Source organism: Loxodonta africana, chromosome 16 (genome assembly GCF_030014295.1).
Source record: "Loxodonta africana isolate mLoxAfr1 chromosome 16, mLoxAfr1.hap2, whole genome shotgun sequence".
NCBI lineage: Eukaryota > Metazoa > Chordata > Mammalia > Proboscidea > Elephantidae > Loxodonta > Loxodonta africana.
The window spans coordinates 27,635,398-27,656,207 of record NC_087357.1 but is presented as its reverse complement, the minus strand read 5'-3'; the positions used below and the strand labels follow the sequence as shown (position 1 = coordinate 27,656,207).

The following is a 20,810-nucleotide window of genomic DNA, read 5'->3' as shown; positions in this document are numbered from 1 at the left end:
TAGGGAATTAGAACATCTCATCTCATTTTTTCTCTTGGGTTTTCTAACAGAGAATAAATTTGCTCTCTGCAAACGAGTGGCTATTTGGTAAGGCCAAAGCTCAACCACTAATGTAAAATGTGGACTTTCTTTACAAACCCTCCTTGAATAGGGTGGATGAAAGGAAGGCAGTCAAGGCTTCAAGAAAAGGGACGTGAGGAATGACTTAGAATCCCATGGAAGTTTACCCTGTGAATATATTTCAGAGTGTTAATTGTGGAGGACAGGACTGAGATAAGATATTTTTGACATCCTAATAATGTTGTACTAGCTAAAACAGAAGTATCGGTTTGGGGAGGCCACTGCAGAATTCTTTGCAAATTCCCATACAGCTGAAGCTCTTTCACCCTTTTGCTGAGCCTAGAGAGATACAGCATTGGCTTCTTTTTGTTTTGTTTTGTTTTGTTTTCTCACTTGCCTTGTCCACCAACAAGAGGGAGCTGCCTTGGGTCATTGGTCTAACTACTGGCGGCCAATTTTGCCAAGCCTGTCCAGTACTATATATTCAGGGCCAGTTTTCATGGGTCTACCGTGACACAAGAATTACTTTTTCTAAGCTATGCAGTATGTGTTTGTATAAGCATCTCATCCCTGTCACTGATAAGTTCATGACCAGATATTTGACCTGAGCGAGCTACACTGTTAGAAATAAAGTGTCATATTGTTAAAGGAATGACTTTGGTCCTTACGGAGGTCAAGTTTCAATTGTTTTACATTTACATACGTATGTAGCAACTGCTTTCTCTAAACTAAAAATACACCCCACCCCAGTATATAAGTAAAATAAATAAATAAAGAAGAAAGAAGGGGGTTAAGGAAGAGGAAATTAGATGGAAACAACCAAGGGAGTTACTACCTATTCAAAAATAAAAACTGAAAAATACAAACTTGTTGCTGTTGAGTCAATTACAACTCACAGCAACCCTACAGGACAGAGCAGGGCTGCCCTATTGAGTTTCCAAGTGGTGACTGGTGGATTCGAACTGCAAACCTTTTGGATAACAGCTGTAGCTCTCAACCACTATGCCTCCAGGGCTTCCTAGTACCTATTAGTCCTCAATAATTTGTTAACCTCACTGGAAGCCTAAAAACTGACCAAGAATAAGGCATGGGTATCATAAGCCCTACAAGCCAGGTTTCTGCTTAGCAAATGCTACAGGAAGAATACTATGGCACCCTTGAGTTTCAGGAAGAGCATTACGGCTCCCTTGAGCTTAGTTAAACCTCCTTAGTCCTGGTGGAGGGTGAAATCCCCTTCACCACTAGACTCGCCGTCATAGATTCACAAGGCCATTGAATCCCTCCTGGCAGTGAACTCAGAAATGTCTTCCACATGTTTCACGAACAGGAATCAGCTAATCACTGCTTAAAAACTCTCAGCAACACAAAACCTGCTGCCTTACAAGGCTACTGTGCCACCGCTGGGTGTCCTGGTTTCTAGAAAGTTTTTATCTTGAGCACAAACACGTTGGCTTCATGAAATGTCTACTTATTGTTTTCAGGGTTGCCATCTGAAACAACACAGGGTGGATGTGGCCTCTTTTTTTTCCCCTGAGACGTCAGCAAATGTGTGACGATAATTACCAGCCACAACTCCTGGTTTCCCCACATACACATGCACACAGCTGGTAAACCTGGATGTTCTCAAAAAGCAGTTTTGCAAAAACAAACAAACAAAAAAAGAGGTTTGTGACACAGCTCTCTACATATCACTGTTATTTTCAAATCTAAGTTTTCATTAGGGCCCATGTGGACTGGATATACTGAACAACTCAAGGGTTAATTGTGCAAACTCACCAGTCAAAATCGGCCTCTGTGCAGACGCAGGGTTCAGATTCCATAGCGCCTGCGTATTTTCCTTGCATACATTTCCGCTCTGATTTCCGCTTCTTGTATACCCTTTTTGCTCCCATGATGCATGCCTCCCCCTGTAAGGAGACAAGGATCACACACAATTGGGCAGACATTTTGGGCTTTCCCTGCTCTACAACAACCTTCAGGAAGATGTTCTTAAACCTCAGTGTCATCTAGACATTTGCAGTCTGCTTTGTGCTAACAGCATTTTCTTTTGACCTCTGGAGCCTTATTATAGAAGGTGACTATATAGGAAATCCTAAACATCACCGAGTGTGTGTCCAAAAAAGTCCTAAACTCCTATGCATTCACCCAACCTTTGTTTGCGAAGTTGTTAGGCACAGTGCTGGGAGGGACATACAGACAAGTAAGAGGTAGTCTGTAACAATGTGCATTGTCAACAAATCTATAGTAATTAAGTTAAATTCTCCTGTAGTAAAGGACTTAGACATTCAGTCATTTATGATCATATGAAAGAAGAGTGCAGCTAAGAAATATGAAGATCCATTTTGCCCTCAGTAATTACGCCTCTGCCCACACAACTTTGCAGCACTGATTTTATGCTCATCTACCAGCCATTCCAGGGAACTAAATTCAGTGTTTCTCCACAAAATGAATAAAAGCTTCAAATATCACAATGCTTGTGTGTCCCAAAGGGGGGAATATCAGCAATGTAAATGAGCAATCACTTTATCGTGGAGCCGCTGAACTGAGTGGGCGTTTCTAGCTGATGTAGCCCTACTATCAAACATAGCATCTTTTGTGTGCTGGAAGGACCAGGGCAGAGTTTGTTTTATCTACTTTAAACTGTCTGCCTTGAGCACCTCACTCTAACTGGTTCCATAACACATTTGCATGTAAATATATTACTTAGTCTAGGTTCAGGGTATGTGATATTTCACTGCCTGAATATGGTGGTGGCTTTGCAGAAAGAACCTCTGCCGTGTCCTTTGAGAGGCCTGCAGATGACTTCTGCCTGAGGAAATCAAAGGAGAGATGCTTTCAAGGCAGGATTTTGATATGAGCTGAATAGCTGAGGGGCCAGGGGGAGGGACAGTTTCCTATGAATACTTCTGCATTCTCATACCACGAGTACCCTGGAAGGAGGCCAAGAAGCACTACCTAAGCCCAGGGACTCATGGCAGCGAGGAGGATGGATTACTTCAGCACAGCTCACCTGGCATAATTTTGCTATTTTATGCCTCTGCACCGCTAGATAAAACTGAGGATCCTTTCCTCACCCCCGCCCCCACCCTCCAACCATATGACATGCTCCGATGAATTATGTTTGGATCTCGGTGCTGAGTTGGTACTTCATTCTGAGTTGTAAGTCTAAGCCAAGCACATTTGAATTTTCTCTCATTATATCCTAGCACAATAAAAACAGAAATGACTTCAAAACAAGCTATAAATGTTGAGCTGGTTCACTCCTACAGAACACAAAACACGTCAGGAAACACCACATGGGCATTTTGGTCTAGAAAACCCTAATTCCTGTATCTTAATAAAATTCTTCCCCTCAAACCCCCAAGCCTCGCACCCAGAGCTCAACCCCAGGTCTCCTCCTACCTGGCTGTGCAGCTGCCAGGATCTGTAGTCCTCCTCGGCACACCGTCTATCGAAAATGGACTTGTAGTCCACTTTGACCAGCTGCCATTCAGAGCGATGGCTGAAGTGTCCAAACACTCTGCAGAGCCCACGATGATAAATATAATCACAATAATAACAACCAACAGTAATAACAAGAGCTAACCTTTGCTGAGTATTTACTGTGAGCATGGCACAAGGCTAAGCACAATACATGAATCACATGATTTAATCCTCCAAACAAACTTATGAGGTAGGTCCTATTATTGGCTCCACTTCACAGATGGGAAACTTGAGGCTTAAAGAGAATTTTGCTAACATGCAAAAACCAAAGTAAAGTCACTAATAACTCATGAAGTCAGATCCCATGCAGTTAAAGGCCACTACTATACATTGTACAAAACGAATGGTTCAGAAAAAATGATAAATGCTGCGTTCTACGTGGCCCAGGATTACACTTCTAAGGTTCTATTGCTAATGGACATGGTTGCCATAGTTTCCATGATGTTTTACTTCCCACCAGTTCCTAGGGAATGCAGGCAACCCCGCTAAGTATAGTCATTTCTTACACTTTGCATTCTACTCTCCTTACAGAGAGACTTAAGTAATTCATGGGTGGTTGAAATCACTAATTGTAGGTGTGGATAAAAGCCACAAAGTAGCCCTTTTGGTTAGCTCTTTTTTTAATCTGTGTTTTGTAAATATAAAAATTGGATAAATCCAAATTCTGGAAGAAATTACCATCTAGCTCTGGCTATGTTAACCATGAGCAAAAGTAGCTATTAAGTGTATTAATTTTTGTTGTTGTTTTCTACCATCTAAAAAATGGTAAAGGAGAAATAAAGAAAAACAATAGAAAATGTGTCAACTATCCATTTTGATTTTGAAATTTTCATTGATGACAGGATCAAGTACTTTAAAACCTTCCCTTCCTTGTTTTCCACATCCAATTTCCCAGGGGCAGGAAAATCAGAGTTTTATATTTCAAATACAAGGGCCATATTCTGAAACCCAGAGGCAACAGAGTCATTAATCAAGTCTTTCACAAATTAATGATCATCACTTTCCAGACAAGAACGAGCACAAATTTAATTTTGCAAGAACAGATTGTTCTGTGGTTTTCCTAATATGCCTCACAATTGGGTTAGGTAAAGAGCCAGGGAAAAAGAAAATCTTTTGTGTGCTTTTGATCAAGCTCTGTGTCCTGCCTTAAAGTGAAATCATCCTTACATGTCTGTGATGTTACGTATATCCAGATTGTTCATTATTAAGATTTTAAATTTATAGCATTATTTTGTTTTTAAAAGATCACTTCTAATTTCCCCAAGACTATTTAGTTTAGAAATAAAAGGGTTTTACCCTTCTGCTAACAACCCTCAGTTTGGGTCTCCTAATAACTAACAAGGAGTCCCTGGATGGCTCAAACAGTTAACACACTTGGCTGCTAACCAAAAGGTTGGTGGTTTGAGTCTACCCAGAGACACCTTAGGAGAAAGGCCTACTTCCAAAACCACAGTCATTGAAAACCCTCTGGAGCACAGTTCTACTTTGATACACACAAGGCTGCCATGAGCTGGAGTCCACGCGATGACAATTTGTTTCCTTTTTTTGTTTTTTTAATAACAAGCAAAGAGCCAAGAAAATGGCCATCCATACATTTCCTCTTTGCTGGAGAATCTTGCTGTCAGATGCACTGACTTTGCTAACAAATTCAAATCTAACAGCAGGAAATCAAACAGCCTTAGCTACAAGACACCTTTCTGGGTTTACTCTCGTGTATGAAGATATCATAGCTTTCCACTTACGTCATGATTAGAGTCTCTTCCCCAGGCTCACCCAGAACCCCATCCACAAAAAGTGGAATAGATGTGAAACTGTATTTGCTCCAAGATCTCCCTTCATCAAAACTCAACCTAATGACAGAAAAAATAACAGTCATTGAATCTCAAAAGGGGGAAAAAAAACCCTTTCAAAGGACAGACACTATCATCCAGGAGAGACTACGTTTTGAAAGCACCCGGGGCATTGTTCAAAGTGAGTCTCTCATATGAGTAAGCGTTCCTCATTATATCAGAAGGTGAAGTACAGTTAGCCAAGCAATTTGGGACCCCAGTGTGTTAAAGCAGCAATAAGGGGACAGTTCCGTGAAACGAGACTAATACTAAGCCTGAGACAGAATTTTTTTTTTTTTTAATTTGGATATTTTCTCAGATCTTAAATCCCAATGTGACCCTTTCCAAAATCTCAATCTAGCAGCAAGCCTTACAGGTGCTCCTGAAGAGCAATGTCCTTACGAGGTTTACTTAGATTCGCTGCATTCAGACTACCTCTAAGTGACCAAACCCTAAGCAGCATCCTTCTGACATTGTTACAAATCCTGGTTGGCCTCACTCAATGGGTGGGTGCAGAAGGACACACTCTTGAGAGCAAGAGGAGGGAAGTCTGCAAAGCTGATGGTCATACGGGCATCTCCCTTTGCTCTGTCTTTCTCTTTGGATGCCGTCCCCCAAGCTAAGTCTTTGTTTCTCTTACTTCTGCATTCCATTTCTTAAACTGAAGTCACGACGCCCTAGCTGCAGCTTTGCAGGAATCCACTGCTGAAATAACTAACAGTGGGAGGAACACCAGGTGTTTGACTTTGAACAAGCCAGCTCATGGAGAGGGCCCCTTTCAAAAACAGGTGTAGATGCCTACTGGAAATCCCCCTGGAAGGTAGGCTTTGCATGACTACCTGTGAAAGACTGATAGGCAGACCTGCAGAAATGACACCCTAACAGAGATAGGATCAGGAGAAATGAGATAGGAGCAGAAGTGTCAGGAACTGCTACCTTTGGGTGGAATGCACAAAACAAATGCAAATATTAAACCCCAGGAGATGTTATTTGGAAAGGTGACTGCAAGAAGTTAAGCTGATCAGAGACTACGCCTGAAAGTACACATATTCATCCACGAGGGTGCTGGAAGAACAGGGCTGTTGGGAGGGAATTGTCATATTTGAAAACTGTAATGCAATTTCTCTCCGATGAGCAGAGGTTTTAATACGTTTTTAATTTTATGTAGTTCTCTCTCTCTGTATTTCTCTCTCTCTCTCCTTTGTAAAACTGCAGGCAACAATCTCATTTTAACAGAGCAAAGGTGTGAATTATGTTTGGTAGACCTTGACATTTTACTACAAACACAGTCACATTTTGTCTGCGGAAGCCTGACTCCTAGATTGGTTTGAGCAGTGTGGGACCTTAGGTGTATGACTGATGGGCAGCAGGTTCCATTACCAGAGATGTCGAATAGGGAGAGATGTGTGTTTCATCGCAACCAGGACTCCACCTTGATCTAGGTACAAAACGCTGTGCTCTTCTTCAAATATCTGGAACAGGAAAACACATACATGCAGACATACATCCATACCCACAAACAGCCAGATTTCAGAGGATTAGTCCCATATAAGACAAAAACTCCTTCCCACTGTAGAAATAACCACCCGTTGCCATCTAGTCCGTTCTGACTCATAGTGACCCTATAGAACTATAGAGCAGAGTTAAACTGCCCTATAGGGTGTCGCTATAAATCTTTGCAGAAGCAGACTGCCACATCTTTCTCCTGCAGAGCAGCTGGGGGGTTTGAATCGCTGACCTTTTGGTTAGCAGCCAAGCACCACCAGGGCTCCTTACAGTAGCAACGGGTTTCCCTAAACTTTGAGAAAACACAGTTTTATGACAATGCTTCCCAAGGTACATGATTCATTGGCATTATGTAACATGATCCATGCGTGACATAAAGGAAATTTGAAATAAATTAGGACTTATGTATACATGTTTACATTCCTTTCTTTTCAAGTTAAGTTCTAGTAGTTACTGGCTTCTGATGATTTCAGGATATTGGATATATTTAGATGGGAAGAACCTTAGAGATAATTTACTCCAATGCTCTCATCTCTACAGATGAGAAAACTAAGGTTTAGAGAGATGTGGTGACTTGCCTCAGACAATGCACATAGTAACTGAGGGAGCTGAGACTTGTACCATTAGAGTGTTCTTTCCAGGTCTAATTATTTTAAAATATTTCCAAGTGTCATCAAACTACAGTGTCCTTGTTCAATTCAGAGATGCTCTAGTTATAAGGTAGTTCTGACCAAAATGGAATCCTTATCTTTTAGCAAACGTATCCTTGGATCTTTCTCCAAATGTGGAGAAGCCACCTTGAAGTTAATTGGAGACAAGCTGGAAACAATCTTTAAATTCTCTCCAATAAGATGCACACAATTTTCTCACACTCACGCTGCTAGTACACCCTTATCTGGAGTCACACTACAGATGTAATTGTCTTCCCCTGTGTTTATTTAAGTTGTATACCAAGGGTACACCCGAGGATTACAGAAGTAGAGACTTTCAGAGTTTTTGCCTTGTTTGGGGTGCCGGGAGGAAGAAAAAGGGGTCCTGGCTCTCTAAGTATTCTCTAGAGGAAGTTTGCTTCGAATAGTCCATGTTCCTATGTACCCTCAAGATCAACTGCTCTGAGGCTTCTTAAGCCAGTTTCTTCCCTATCCTGTTACCCTTAAAACATAAGAATTTCAGTAAGAATCTAAGAAGGGCCTGAAACCAGGCAATGGCAACTGGACCATAACATGGGACATCTCTGTCTAAAATTTAAAGCAGAGTGTTCTCGTTGCTAAGTGTGATTACGTGTGCATTAGGTTTCAATTTATAGTGCTACTTATTGTATGATAATTAAACGTCAGTGGGTTATTAAAACATATTTATTGAAGTGTAACAACCATGCATCAGGTACGTATCTGTTATGATTGCTAAACCTCATCAAATGCCTGTTTTATAAGCCATGGGTATCTAATTTTCATTCAGAAGAAAGATAAGAGGCATTTCAGCTAAACATATTGGTTTAAAGCGATTTCATTTCTATTTTCCCTAACATGTGTATCCTGATGGTTATTACTCTGCCTTTTGCACATGAGATTTAAAAATCTAAGAACACCACCTGGGTAACGGCTAACTCAGTATCACTGCATTCCTCTCCATTCTGACTTTAAGGCAAGGGGAATTTATGGAGGCAACTCAGCATTAGGTATACAATCTACCCTTCAGGCTCCACGTTCCCTATATGAAAAACCTATTGGATTTCTGATTTTCCTTTATGAGAAAAATTCAGCCAGAGTTAGTTTGGTTTCCTTGTCACATATAAACTTTCTTATATATAGTTTCTAAATATGGGATATCTTTATTAAAAATAAAATGCATAAATATCTGCTCAACTCAAAGACTTAAGACTTTCATAAAAGCGGAAACTAAACATGTTTGCAGGCTTTAGGATTTATGTGTAGTGTTGCTGAATAATTCCTCACTATTGAACCAAGTTGGGCAATTATTCTGCCACTTAAGCTGTAGCAACTTGGCCTGGTATTTTCCTACCTGCCTCCAAGTATTTCCTGCATCTGAAGAGACGAACATGCTGATGTCGCTGTCTGACAATTCAGAGCCTATGTTACCTAAAAAAGAACACATCACCATTAGTGAGGGGAACTTTCTGCAAAAGCTGGACTATATTGAAGTCTGTGTTTCCTGAGATGGATTTAGACTGCAAACATATCTTAGCAGGGGTTTTCAGCATATTTGCTTCTGGGTCAATAGTTTAGGTGTCTTTCAGAAATAATTTTAGCTTGCTCGTTAAGTTCTAAGCACAGATACCTAGCTTCTTAAAATAAACACCATTTACAGCAGCAAGCAAACCGGCAAGCTTCTTACCTGAAGCCACTATGATGCTTGGAGCTGTGTCTCGACTGGCAATGATCCCTGATGTGTATGGATTCTCAGAGACTTTCAGGTGAAGGTGTAGCGAGCAGTAGGGCTGAGAAGAGGAGAAATGAGTACCATAAAAAGAAAAACTCTTAACATTGAAAGCCCAGATTCAGAGCATCCATCCATTTATCCAACCATTGCATCCATCCACTCATCCACCCATCCATTCATCCTCATTCCCCAAATATCTGGTTTCCTCTAAGTGTAAGACAACTACCAAGTAGGTAAAAGAGAAAGCACCTTCATTTAAGGTCTAATCTATTGACTTAATTGTCATTTAGTCATTCAACAAACATTTAGAACCTTTTCTGTAAAACTCACATAGATAAGTTTTATGTAGCTTATGGAAAAGTTCCACTGACTAAAATGCAGTCTCTGCTATTATTGAGTTTACAATCAAAGTAGAGGACATTAGATATTTCTACTGAGCACCATAAAACAAGAATATTTTAGCAGCCATAAGATTGGTGCAGACAAAACATTATGCCATTCTAAAGGGTGAAGAGACAACGTCCAACTCTGGATCAGGGAAGACTTCAAGGAGAAAGTGGTGCCTGAGCCAAAAATTGTTAACGTATGAAACACAGATGAGCTGTTCAGGAGGCTAAAGGGTGTTTCAGACCTGGGTAATATGCAGAGCAGAGAAAAAGCAGCAGAAGGGTTGAGCAGTACAGAATATACAGGTGAGAGTGAAGAGGAGAAATGAGAGATGGGGTCAGGAAAGAAGGTTGGGCCAGGCTGAGAGGACTTTGAAGAAGTCCGCTGGTGTCTGAGTCACCCTCCATTATGAGACCTTGGTAGTGTCAGTTGTAGAGAAGAAGCTGTATGACACATGAAACTGTCCTAATGTTTACTCAACAATACACGTCGTGTCTGTACCAGGATACTGTCAATGCCAGCATTATTCAATATAAAATCATCCTTGTAGGCAAAATGCAGCAGTAATAATAATTTAAATGAAAATGTAAGGGACTTGTTTACTTGTGTGTAAAAACCTTGATCAAATTCTCTGAGTAAGAAATCAACACTTTTAGAAAAAAAGGATAATAAATCTTAAACAAATTTGCTTTAAAACAGTTTTCGTACTGTGCTGTCAAAAAATACGAGTTTGTGTTTGAACCCACATTTTTTTTCATCTCTCAGGAAGATTACTTTCTAATCTTATCGACTTGGGTTTTTGGAATCACCAATGTATCTCTGTTATTACTTATATTCTGCTCTGTAAGTCTCAGCCGGCAGATACAATGATTAAATTTATGTGGGATAGAGTAAATGACAAACTAAAAAATGAAACTCAGGAATAAAAGCAGCCAAAACACTGGTGAAATAAAATGGCAGATCACAATAGGGCCTTTTCCTCACTGCCAACATAGCGAGTAAGCCTTTCCTGGAATAAGAACAGTAATAAAATTTCAGGTAAAGCTTTCAAAAAAGGTATTTTCACTTAATAATATTCTGTAACAGTAAGGGAGACAGCTCCTATAATGAGAAAGAATCAGACTCAAACACTCGCCTTCCTCTTGCCCGAGAGAAAGGCTAGAATGGCTATTGTTTTATGTTGCATAGGTCCCAGGAGAGTGTTGCATAACACTTAGATGGATGTTAAGACGTAATGAAGCAGAAGTGCCGAAACGTTTCTCCACGACAATTTTCTAAACAACTCCAGGATATCAGGATTGCTCTTTCTTTCTCTGCTCTATCACAAGTCGTTATACCATGTATAAGCCTATATTATCTATTTCAGGTATGTGCAGTTTTATCCCAAGTGCTTTGCTCTATAAAGAAAACACACCAAGTACCACTTCTGCATCTTCTGTGTAACCTGATACACAATCTAAAAAAGACAATAAACATTTGCAATACCAGGTAATTTTGTTGCTGTTAGGACATGAAATGATTGCTTTACTATTCTGCTCAGAGCAATGTCAGAGTTGTTACTATTGTTGTGAGATGCTGTCCAGTCGGTTCCAACTCATAGCAACCCTGTGTACAACAGAACAAAACACTGCCGGGTCCTGTGCCATCCTCACAATCCTCGCTATGTTTGATCTCATTGCTGCAGCCACTATCTCAATTCATCTTGTTGAGTGTCTTCCTCTTTTTCAATGGCCCTCTACTTTACCAAGCATGATGCCCTTGTCTAGGGATTGGTCCCCCCTGATTACATGTCCAAAGTACCTGAAACAATGTCTCTCAGGAGCATTCTGGTTGTACTTCTTCTGAAACAGATTTCCAAGGCATCATTCTTCTGGCAGTCCATGGTCTATTCAATATTCCTCAACAACACTATCATTCAAAGCCATCAGTTTTTCTTCGGTCTTCCTTAACCATTGTCCAGTTTTTGCATGCATATGAAGCAGTTGAAAATACCATGGCTTGGTTCAGGTGCACATTAGTCCTTAAAGTGACATCTTCTCTTTTTAACACTTTAAAGAGGTCTTTTGAAGCAGATTTGCCCACTGCGATGTGTATACGTGTATAGTCACCATTTATGTTGTTGAAAAAGGTATTTGCAAGGAATAAGTCTTATTGGTCTTGCAAAATTCTATCATGAAATCTCTGGTATCAGTTCTCTACTAAGGCCGTATTTTCCAACTACTGATCCTTCTTTGCTTCTTATATTAGCATTTCAATCACCAGTAATTATCAGTGCATCTTAACTACATGTTTGGTCAGTTTCAGACTACAGAAGTTGGTAATAATCTTCATTTTCTTCATCTTAGGCATTAGTGGTTGGTAAGTAAATTTGAGTAATAGTCGTATTAACTGGTCTTCCTTGTCAGCATATGGATGTTATTCTGTCATTGACAGCATTGTACTTCAGGACAAATCTTGAAATGTTCTTTTTTACAATGAATATGACACCATTCGTCTTCAATTTGTCATTCCCGGCATAGCAGGCCATATGAATGTCCAATTCAAAACAGCCAAAAACAGTACATTTCAGCTTACTAATGCCTAGGATATCGATCTTTACGAGTTCCATTTCATTTCTGACGACTTCCAATTTTCCTAGATTCACACTTCATACATTCTACATTGCAGTTATTAACAACGCTTGCAGCTTCTCATTTTGAGTCATGTACCTCAGCAAATAAAGGTCCCAAAAGCTTGACTCCATTCACGTCATTAAAATCAACTCTACTCTGAGGAGGCAGCTCTTCCCCAGTTGTATTGAGTGTTTTCCAACCTGAGGGGCTCATCTTCCGGCACTATATCAGACAATGTTCCACTGCTATTCATAAAGTTTTCACAGGTTAATTTTTTCAGAAGTAGACCTCCAGGTCCTTCTTCCTAGTTTGTCTTAGTCTGGAAGCTCTGCTGAAACCTGTCTGCCATGGGTGACCCTGCCCGTATTTGAAACACCAGTGGTATAGCTTGTAACATCACAGCAACATGTGAGCCCCCTCAGTACGACAAACTGACAGATAAGTGGTGGAATGCCAGCGTATGCGGGCCCAATTATAAACCACATAATCAGAGTAATGCTGTGAGTGTTCCCATGACATTCCTAAGAAACACATTATCGCTTGGGGGTTATCCATTGACATACAGGCTTAATGGAGGGCCTTTGGCACCACTGGACAAAGCAGAATATCCCTGGCCAAGGGAACACCCAGCTTGTGATCATGACTGGCTACTGGCCACAGAGGCTTCATCACCCAGCAGTCTGGAAGACTGTGAGTCTCAGTTGCCACCTAACCTAAGGATTCTTTGGTATGGGGGACCTGCCATTAAAACAGAAAAAGGATGCTTTCTACTGGCCACTGCAGTTCTGCACTGTTGCCATGGCTTTCTGGGGACCAAGATAAACTAAAATTTGAGAAGAAAAGATACCAGCTCACACAGTGGCGGCAACGTTAGAAATAATCTTTCTGGTACACTTTTTTCTCCGCTTTCACATTTGTAGTACTGGATTGCCCCCAGCTGGTACAAGGAGAAAATTCTGTAGCTTTTTTTTTTTTTCTTTCATTTCTTCAAGGAAGTTATACAGTCCACATGAATGTTTGAAGACCAAGGATGTTAACTGATTCAACTTCACTTTTTTAACTTTAAGCTTTTTTTTTTGACCTGCAGTTTTGGAAATTCGTCAAGGCGAAATCACCAAAAATTCATAGAGAGGTTTATGGTAATAGCTCTCAAGCCACTGCAAGGGATCGTACTCTAATTTTTTTGCACAGTTTGACCAGGCAGGAAAACTTTATAAACCTCTCTTTTCCTTCCTGTCTTCTTTCCTTCTTTTAGCAAACATGTATTAAGTGCCTACCACAAGCTTGTAGTCATAGCTGTTTGCTTTTACCTTCTCAGAGTTATCTCCAGCTTAATAGAGTCAGTGAAGAGCCTCTTCTGGAGGCCGTTCTCTTTTTCCCTTCCCCTTTCCCTATTAGGAAGACACAGGACTAAATATTGAAACTATGCATGCCCTAGCAGCTGACTCACAGAGAATGGAGGAAGCAGCATTCATGTCTTAAAGCTGCCCCTTTTTTCCTTAGTTAGACAGTCATAGGACACAGCATATGATGAACTCATCAATTATAGCAGCAACTAGATCCTTAATCTTTAATCTTTTCAGAGTCAAGTACAAAGTTTGAGATTCTAATATAAGTTAAAGAAGGCTCTTTCCCAAGAAAAAGCAGGCAAAAGCAAGTACACACAGAGTTTTCCGTTTAATTTCTGGGAGTTCACAAACCTCAAGACCTGTCAACAGACTTGGAGATCCTAAGTACCTCTCTCTTGCCTTATTCTTTCATCTTTTATTTCATCTAACAAAATCCATTGGCCATTGTGAGCGTTCAAGAAATGATGGGTTTAATTGAACCATTAACTAGCAACTATGTTCCTAATACTATGGATGGCAAATAGGAATTACTAAGTGATGGTAGACATGCCCCCTTCATCCAGGAAGGAAATCTTTTTAAAATGTCAGGTTATTTGAGAGTTAACTAGTTCTACTACCACTTCCTCTTTCCTCCCAAACTTTCTATCAAGTTCCCATATCTCATCTTTATGGTACCTTATTCCCAGGGCTCTTAATCTGAGCACTGAAAAGCCAGGTCGGAGCTTTCATAAGTAACACGGCAGCAGCTAAGTTTCCAAATAGTATCCCCAACAACCCTTCATTATTGCTGTTCCTAACAGTAAATTAGAGGTAGGAATGTATTACATCTTTTAGTATAAGATTTAATGGCAAATAAGAGGAAGACCTTGGACCAATGAGCTGGTATGGAACATTTGTTCCCTCTCCGAGCCACCACACACAGCCAGTTACAGCCAGTGCAAGGGGGCAGGAAAGTAGAGCCAAGAATCTCCTGGGGCAACTAGATGTTTCGCTCTGGTAGAAAACTGCCAACTGAATTCATAAAGAAGTCGGGGCTTCTCTTCAGGCAACACTGTGCTTTCCCTAGAGACCCAGGGATTTGTCACAGACTCAGCTCAGCTCACATCTTGCCTCTTGGGAGCCAAATCCCGAGGCTTTGGTGGCAGGTAGACCCTGACCTGTAATACCCCATCTAATTGCACAATGCAGTCTTCAGAGAAAAGAAATCCCAGCTGAGCCCTGCAGGCAATCAATCTGAAAGTCCTAAAAATACAGCCCCAAATTACCCTGGATGTCTTATTTCTATAGAATACATTTTACCAGGAATATTCTATTTGGGGCTGTAATTCTGAACTTGTTCCACATTTGTAACAGCCCTGCTGGAAAATCTCTTTTCTAATCACTAGTCTGTGCTTTCAATGACACTGTCACTTTCTAAGCACTCACAATCTAAAATCACTTTTTACCTCTTCTCTGCCATCAGCTTCCAACCTAAGGAAGGTTTTTAACAGTCTGGGTCTCCCGTAAGTCAAAGACTTTCTTTGCTATTTTGTGCCTTTAGCAGATATTTATAAAGTGATTTTGGTCTCTCCTCCCTACGCCTCTTTGTCATTTTCCCCTCCTCAGCCTGCAGCCTGTTTTCTAAAGCTTAGATTGGAACTACACTAAGCAACAGGGTTAATGACGGAGGAAGGCCAGAAGACTCCTGGGTACCATACATCTATATTCCATTAATTCTTCTCCAATCTTAATGAGCCTAGTGACTTGGTTAACTTTGTGGCCAACCTGTGCCCATGAGCTTCACAAGGTGGATATGATGATAAATCCTTTAGTGTGACTATCAGTGGAAAGGAAAGGCTTCCACTAGAGTTCAAATGTGAAACTCAAACACCACCTGTCAATGGAGTGCCTACTCCAAACAAACATGACACCCATAACAACAACAGGTGTGTTGCACCTACCACCTGCCACATATGATTAGTGGAGCTGGCCATACAGCAGCCAAAAAGACAGCCACTGTCCATATGCTCATGGAGTTTACATTCTATCAGAGAAGATGTAGAAGAGGGTCAACAAACACACGCGATGATTTCAGAGAGTGATAAGGGTCACGAAGCAAAAAGAGTTGGGGAAAGGACAACTTCAGAGGAAGGTCAAAGAAAGCTCTTTGAGGATGAGGTAGTCAAGCAAGGATCTGAATGTCAAGAAAATGCCAGAGAGGGCAAAGCATCTTAAGAGGAACAGTAGCAAATTCAAAGACCTTGAGGCATTAATGTGCATGGTGAGGTCCCGATGTATAATGAGGGTTGCCCCACGTGGTTTATGCACAAGGAAGGAAGGAGAGAAGCTGGAGAGGAGGCAGAAGTAGACAGGGGTCAGATCACATGGCAACTTGCAGGCCAAGGTAAAAAGATCTGAATGTTAGTCTACCTGAGTTATAAATTCATAAGAAGATTTAAGTGAGGCACATGATCCGATTTTTTTTTTTCAAGCCCATTTACACAAAATTTTAGCAAAGGGAAAACAAATCTACAGTGAAGGAAGGCAGATTAGTGATTGGGCAGGGCTATGAATATGGGTACGGACTGCAAACAGGCAAAAGGACATTTTTTAGGGTGATGGAAGTGTTATCTTTTGACTCTTATGGTGGTTACACTGGTATATATATTTACCAAAATTCATCAAATACTCTTAAAATGTGTACATTTTATGCATGTTTTACCTCAATAACATTGATTTAAAAGACAGGTCCCACTGGCTGATGTGTAGAGAATGGATTGCCAGGAGGTAGGCTTTTTTAAGGCATAGAGACAGGAAGATCAGTTAAGAACCCATTGTTAAAGGGCAAGTGAGAAATGATGGTGACTTGAATCAGGATGGTCACAGTGAAGATGTGGAGGTAAGCTGATATACCATTTCTATTTTGGAGGTACAGCAATAATACTTCCTGACCCAGGGTGGGGCTAGAGCAGGAAATACCTTGCTAAGTACTTTGAGCAAGAATCATTTCTAATGGTCTGTTTTCTACGTCAGGGTGCCCAGGCAAATCTCTTCAGGCGGCATGGTTAATCCTCTCTCCTAGGCATTTAATCTCCACAGTGCATGCTGGGAACCAAGGACCACACTAAGGCACTGATGCATCCTATGTAACTTTGGCTAACTACCACGATGCTCCAATTAGGGATAGCTAAACTAAGACGGCGGCCCAGTTTTTAAAATGTCACGGAATTGTGACTTGCATAGGTAGGTATTCAAGAAATAACTGCTACTCTTACTTATTCTGTCACCGGCTCCATGCGCTTACTATAATGACTGGCTTTTCCCTATGGAAGTTGCCAGTAGTCAGGATAGAAGCTGAGTGGGAGGCTGAATTTTAGACTGCTTTCCTGATGCACTATGACAATTGCGATATCCTCTGCAACTAATAAGGTCAGGCTATGGCTGCTGGCAGCTTCTCGAGTAGGCAGGTGAACTGCCTACAGCTGTGAGAGATGAACCTGCAAAATGACTGTCCAGACCTCATGGGACAGAAGGTGGCAAGCTGTGTGTGGATAACATCTAGGTCTGAATTGTATGAAGGGTGTGAACATCGATATATGTATATATACATACCAAGTCTTTTTTGCCAAAACTAGGATGTCTCCCCTTCAGGTTTACATACTTGTCTCTCCTTTCTTCGAATTTAAACATAAGTTCTCAATTGTTTTACAGTAATTTTTTTTTTTTTTTTGTAATCAGTCTTATCCTCCCTTCCTTTGACATTCACTATCTCTTCCTGTGTCAGGTACTGGAGTAGGCACCAAAGCTACAGAGTAGTAAGATGTAACCCTACAATCTGACATGTATCATCAATCTAGTCTCAGTCAAGTAGACAGCAAACTCCTTGAAGGCAAGAACCACCTTTGATACCTCTCTTGGGCCTCATCATGTGGTCAAATATATAAATAAATTTCTGTTGAATCTACTTATTGCCCAAAAGACCTACTTTATAGCAGTCATCAGGAAACTTTTTTTGTAAAGGGCCAGATAATAAATATGCTAGGCTTTGTGAATCGTATGGTCTCTGTCACGACTACTCAACTCTGCCATTGGAGCAGGAAAGCAGCCATGAGCAGTGCATGAATGAATGTGACTGTTCCAATGATACTTAGAAGAAGTAGACCTGATGTGCCCCACAGGTCATAGTTTGCTGGCCACTGGTTTGTAGGATGAGACATAAATGAAGGGGATTATTATAAACAGCACCAATAGAAGTTTAGATCAGTGGTTCTTATCCCTTTTTGAGTCATGATCTCCTCTAAAAATGTAATTAGATGTCTCCATTGGAAAACATACCTACCCAATTCTGCATTCAGTTCATCGACTCTGCAGCTAGATTTAAGTATCATTAGATCTGTAACAGATTACTTATGGGAAAGTAAAGGTGTTTGGGGTGTAACTTTACCATACCTGGAAACTACTATATTCTCCATCGGACTACCACTTGAGGTCCTTATCAGAGCTTGGGCTGGAATTGAGGATCCTGGAAGTGAGTGAGGAGCTTACTCACGTTCTCTTATCTCTTTGACCCATTCTAAAAAGCAGAGCCAAGACTCTACATCACACTCTGCCCCTATGTCATCCCCCCGCCCCCTTCTGTTCAAGAATCTCCCGAGTAATCTTCATCTGCTTATTTAACACCCACTTTCCAGCCTTCTACTGCACTGAGGTGTTCCGTTCTATATGAAGGCTTACCAGAAAGCAGTGCACGGGGTCCCCCCTTAGGTCTGTGTCTGGCGCCTGCAGCAAACGCCAGTCTCTGCCTTTGTTATATGTGATGAAAGTCTTCACTTGGTTGTCAATCTTCTTGTTAGCCAAGAACATTCCCTTTATGCCTGCTACCTGGGAAAAATTGACATGGCTGAAAAATACATCAATTTGAGAATGGACATATTTGTTTACCTTAAAACAAAATAAAAAACCAACAGGGTGTCAAATTCAGCTGAGAGTACTTGCCTTGGAGGAAAGAAAGGATGAGAATGGGGAAATAGAAGGTAATGCTTAGGTATAATGATTCTCTGGGCTGTGGGATAGAAAGCAAGAGATTGGTGTCCTGAGGTTATAGAGGTAGGGAGGTCATAATAGGTTTAATAGGGGCTTCCTGTTTCCCTAGGAGTCCTGGTGGCACAGAGGTTAAGAGCTACGGCTACTAACTAAAAGCTCAGCAGTTGGAATTCACCAGCTGTTCCTTGAAAAACCTATGGGGCAGTTGTCCTCTGTCCTATAGGGCTGCTATGAGTCAGAGTCAACTCAAAGGCAATGGGTTTGGTTTCCGTTTTGGTATTTTCCCTAAGGAAGTAGTCTGTAGTTGCCCCTCAATAAACTATAGTGGTTTCAGTTCTGTTGTACAACAATCTATCCAAAAAACTGATTGCCATCAAGTTGATTCTGACTCACAGTGACCCTACAGGACAGAGGAGAACTACCCTCAAAGGGTTTCCAAGGCTGTAATCTTTATAAAAGCAGACTTTCACAAAGCCGTATCTTCCTCCCAGGAGAAGCTGGTGGGTTTGAACTGCTGACCTTTTGGTCAGTACCCGAGCCCTTAACTGCTGCACCACCAGGACTCCTTAGTGTAAAGCTATGAGAAACAGTAAACATCCCGATCCAATTACTAAGGCCTTTTTTCCTGTAAAAGATAGCTCTATTCAGCCACCAAAGTACACTGAACATAAGAGAAAAGCTTTTAAACTTAAAGTGGTTTGCCTCAACTGTCAAATAACCCCCACTCCATTCTTATAGCCCCACTGTCCCCACCAAAACAGTCCTTACTAATTATTTGGCTCTGAAAATAGAGTCACCTCCTCGGAAAGAGGTGATAATTGGCAAGTTGTCAAAATCATGCAATAACAAATCAATAGCTGCGCATTATATTTTCCAGGTGTTTCAGTGTTTATCAAACAATTCATGAATATTTGAGCCTGCTTGGAATTATTATAGCCCAGGGAAACTGGTGAGCAGAGCGGAAAGGGCCTGAGGTATGCTGAGTACTGCATTCTAGACCTCCATGTACAATATCTTGCTTAATTCTCATGATAACCATGAGATATGGGTATCATTAGGCCATTTTGAGGATGAGGAAGTGGAAAGTTAGATTAAGCGGCTTTCTGGAACACACAGAGCAGATAAATGAAACGCCAGCAAGCATATTTAAATCTGTTTGATTTAACATAGGCCCTTTATATATCCAATAAAAAAACAAAACCAAACCCAGTGCCGTCGAGTTGATTTATGTATCAGAGCATGAAAATTGTTAAGCCGAAGAGTAGAGTAATAGCTGTGACCTTTTCAGTCCTTGCCATGGCCAAGCATTGTTTCCAGTAATTAAAAACAAGTATTATCCCCTTTATATGGATGAGGAAACTGAGGAAGAGACAAAACTTAACTCATTAAGGTCATAGAGAGTGAGAATTCATAATTAAATGTCTGGTTTCCAACATTCTTTTAAGAAAAAGCTCTGAATTTGTTAATTCAAGTAAGGGGGTTTCAATTAATAGAATAGCATATCTTGCCTTTGCTTTTGACATAGTCAGACCTCATTAGTTTGTACCTGCTGATTTGGCATCTGGGATAATTTAGAGTTGGGCCAGCTTTATACGTTATTGGAACGAAAAGTTTGTTAGGCAAATAAATGGTATAAATGAATTTCCAGGAGAAATACTTTGAACTACTTAGGAAAACAAGCCACATCTGTGCAATTAACAGCAGCCAGAACAGTTTCTTGTACATTGTCAATTCTCAACAAATGTGTAAGGCATAAACTTTAGGACCATTCTACCTCCCTACAATGGTGTGTTAATTACAAATAATATTTAGTTATTCACTATATGTGCTCCGTATAAGGGAGCACCAGAGAACCCCACGTTGATTTTGCATATGTTGGAGAAGCTGTTATGTACCTCAAAACAACTAACCTGCCAGTTGTTTAAAAATTGAATTTCACAAATCAGAATATTCACAAAGTCCTACCAGCCTTCCCTCCAACACATCTGAACAAATGAAGGCTTGCCATACTCAGAAAGGAGAGACGACTTGGCCTTAGCCATTCACCACTCTAGAGGGTTAGAATATGTTGAGAAGGAATCAAAGGGTTACCTATTTAGGAAGTTGCATTGCTCACTTTCCTTCCCGCCCTCTTCCTTTTTGGCAAGGGTGTCAGAGCAGGG

General features: G+C 40.8%; 1 protein-coding gene across 4 annotated transcripts in view; it reads right to left on the bottom strand.

Moving 5' to 3' along the window:
• SORCS1 (sortilin related VPS10 domain containing receptor 1) overlaps positions 1 to 20,810 on the bottom strand; it is a 579,047-nt gene that overhangs the window by 89,398 nt on the left and 468,839 nt on the right. For all 4 annotated transcript variants that reach the window (XM_064269343.1, XM_003409127.3, XM_003409128.3 and 1 more), the window contains exons 10-16: positions 18,340 to 18,486; positions 9,234 to 9,336; positions 8,901 to 8,977; positions 6,753 to 6,844; positions 5,286 to 5,393; positions 3,463 to 3,580; positions 1,837 to 1,967 (exon numbers count right to left, since the gene is read on the bottom strand). In XM_064269343.1, coding sequence (XP_064125413.1) covers positions 1,837 to 1,967; positions 3,463 to 3,580; positions 5,286 to 5,393; positions 6,753 to 6,844; positions 8,901 to 8,977; positions 9,234 to 9,336; positions 18,340 to 18,486 — 776 coding nt within the window. The remainder of the gene's footprint in view (positions 1 to 1,836; positions 1,968 to 3,462; positions 3,581 to 5,285; positions 5,394 to 6,752; positions 6,845 to 8,900; positions 8,978 to 9,233; positions 9,337 to 18,339; positions 18,487 to 20,810) is intronic.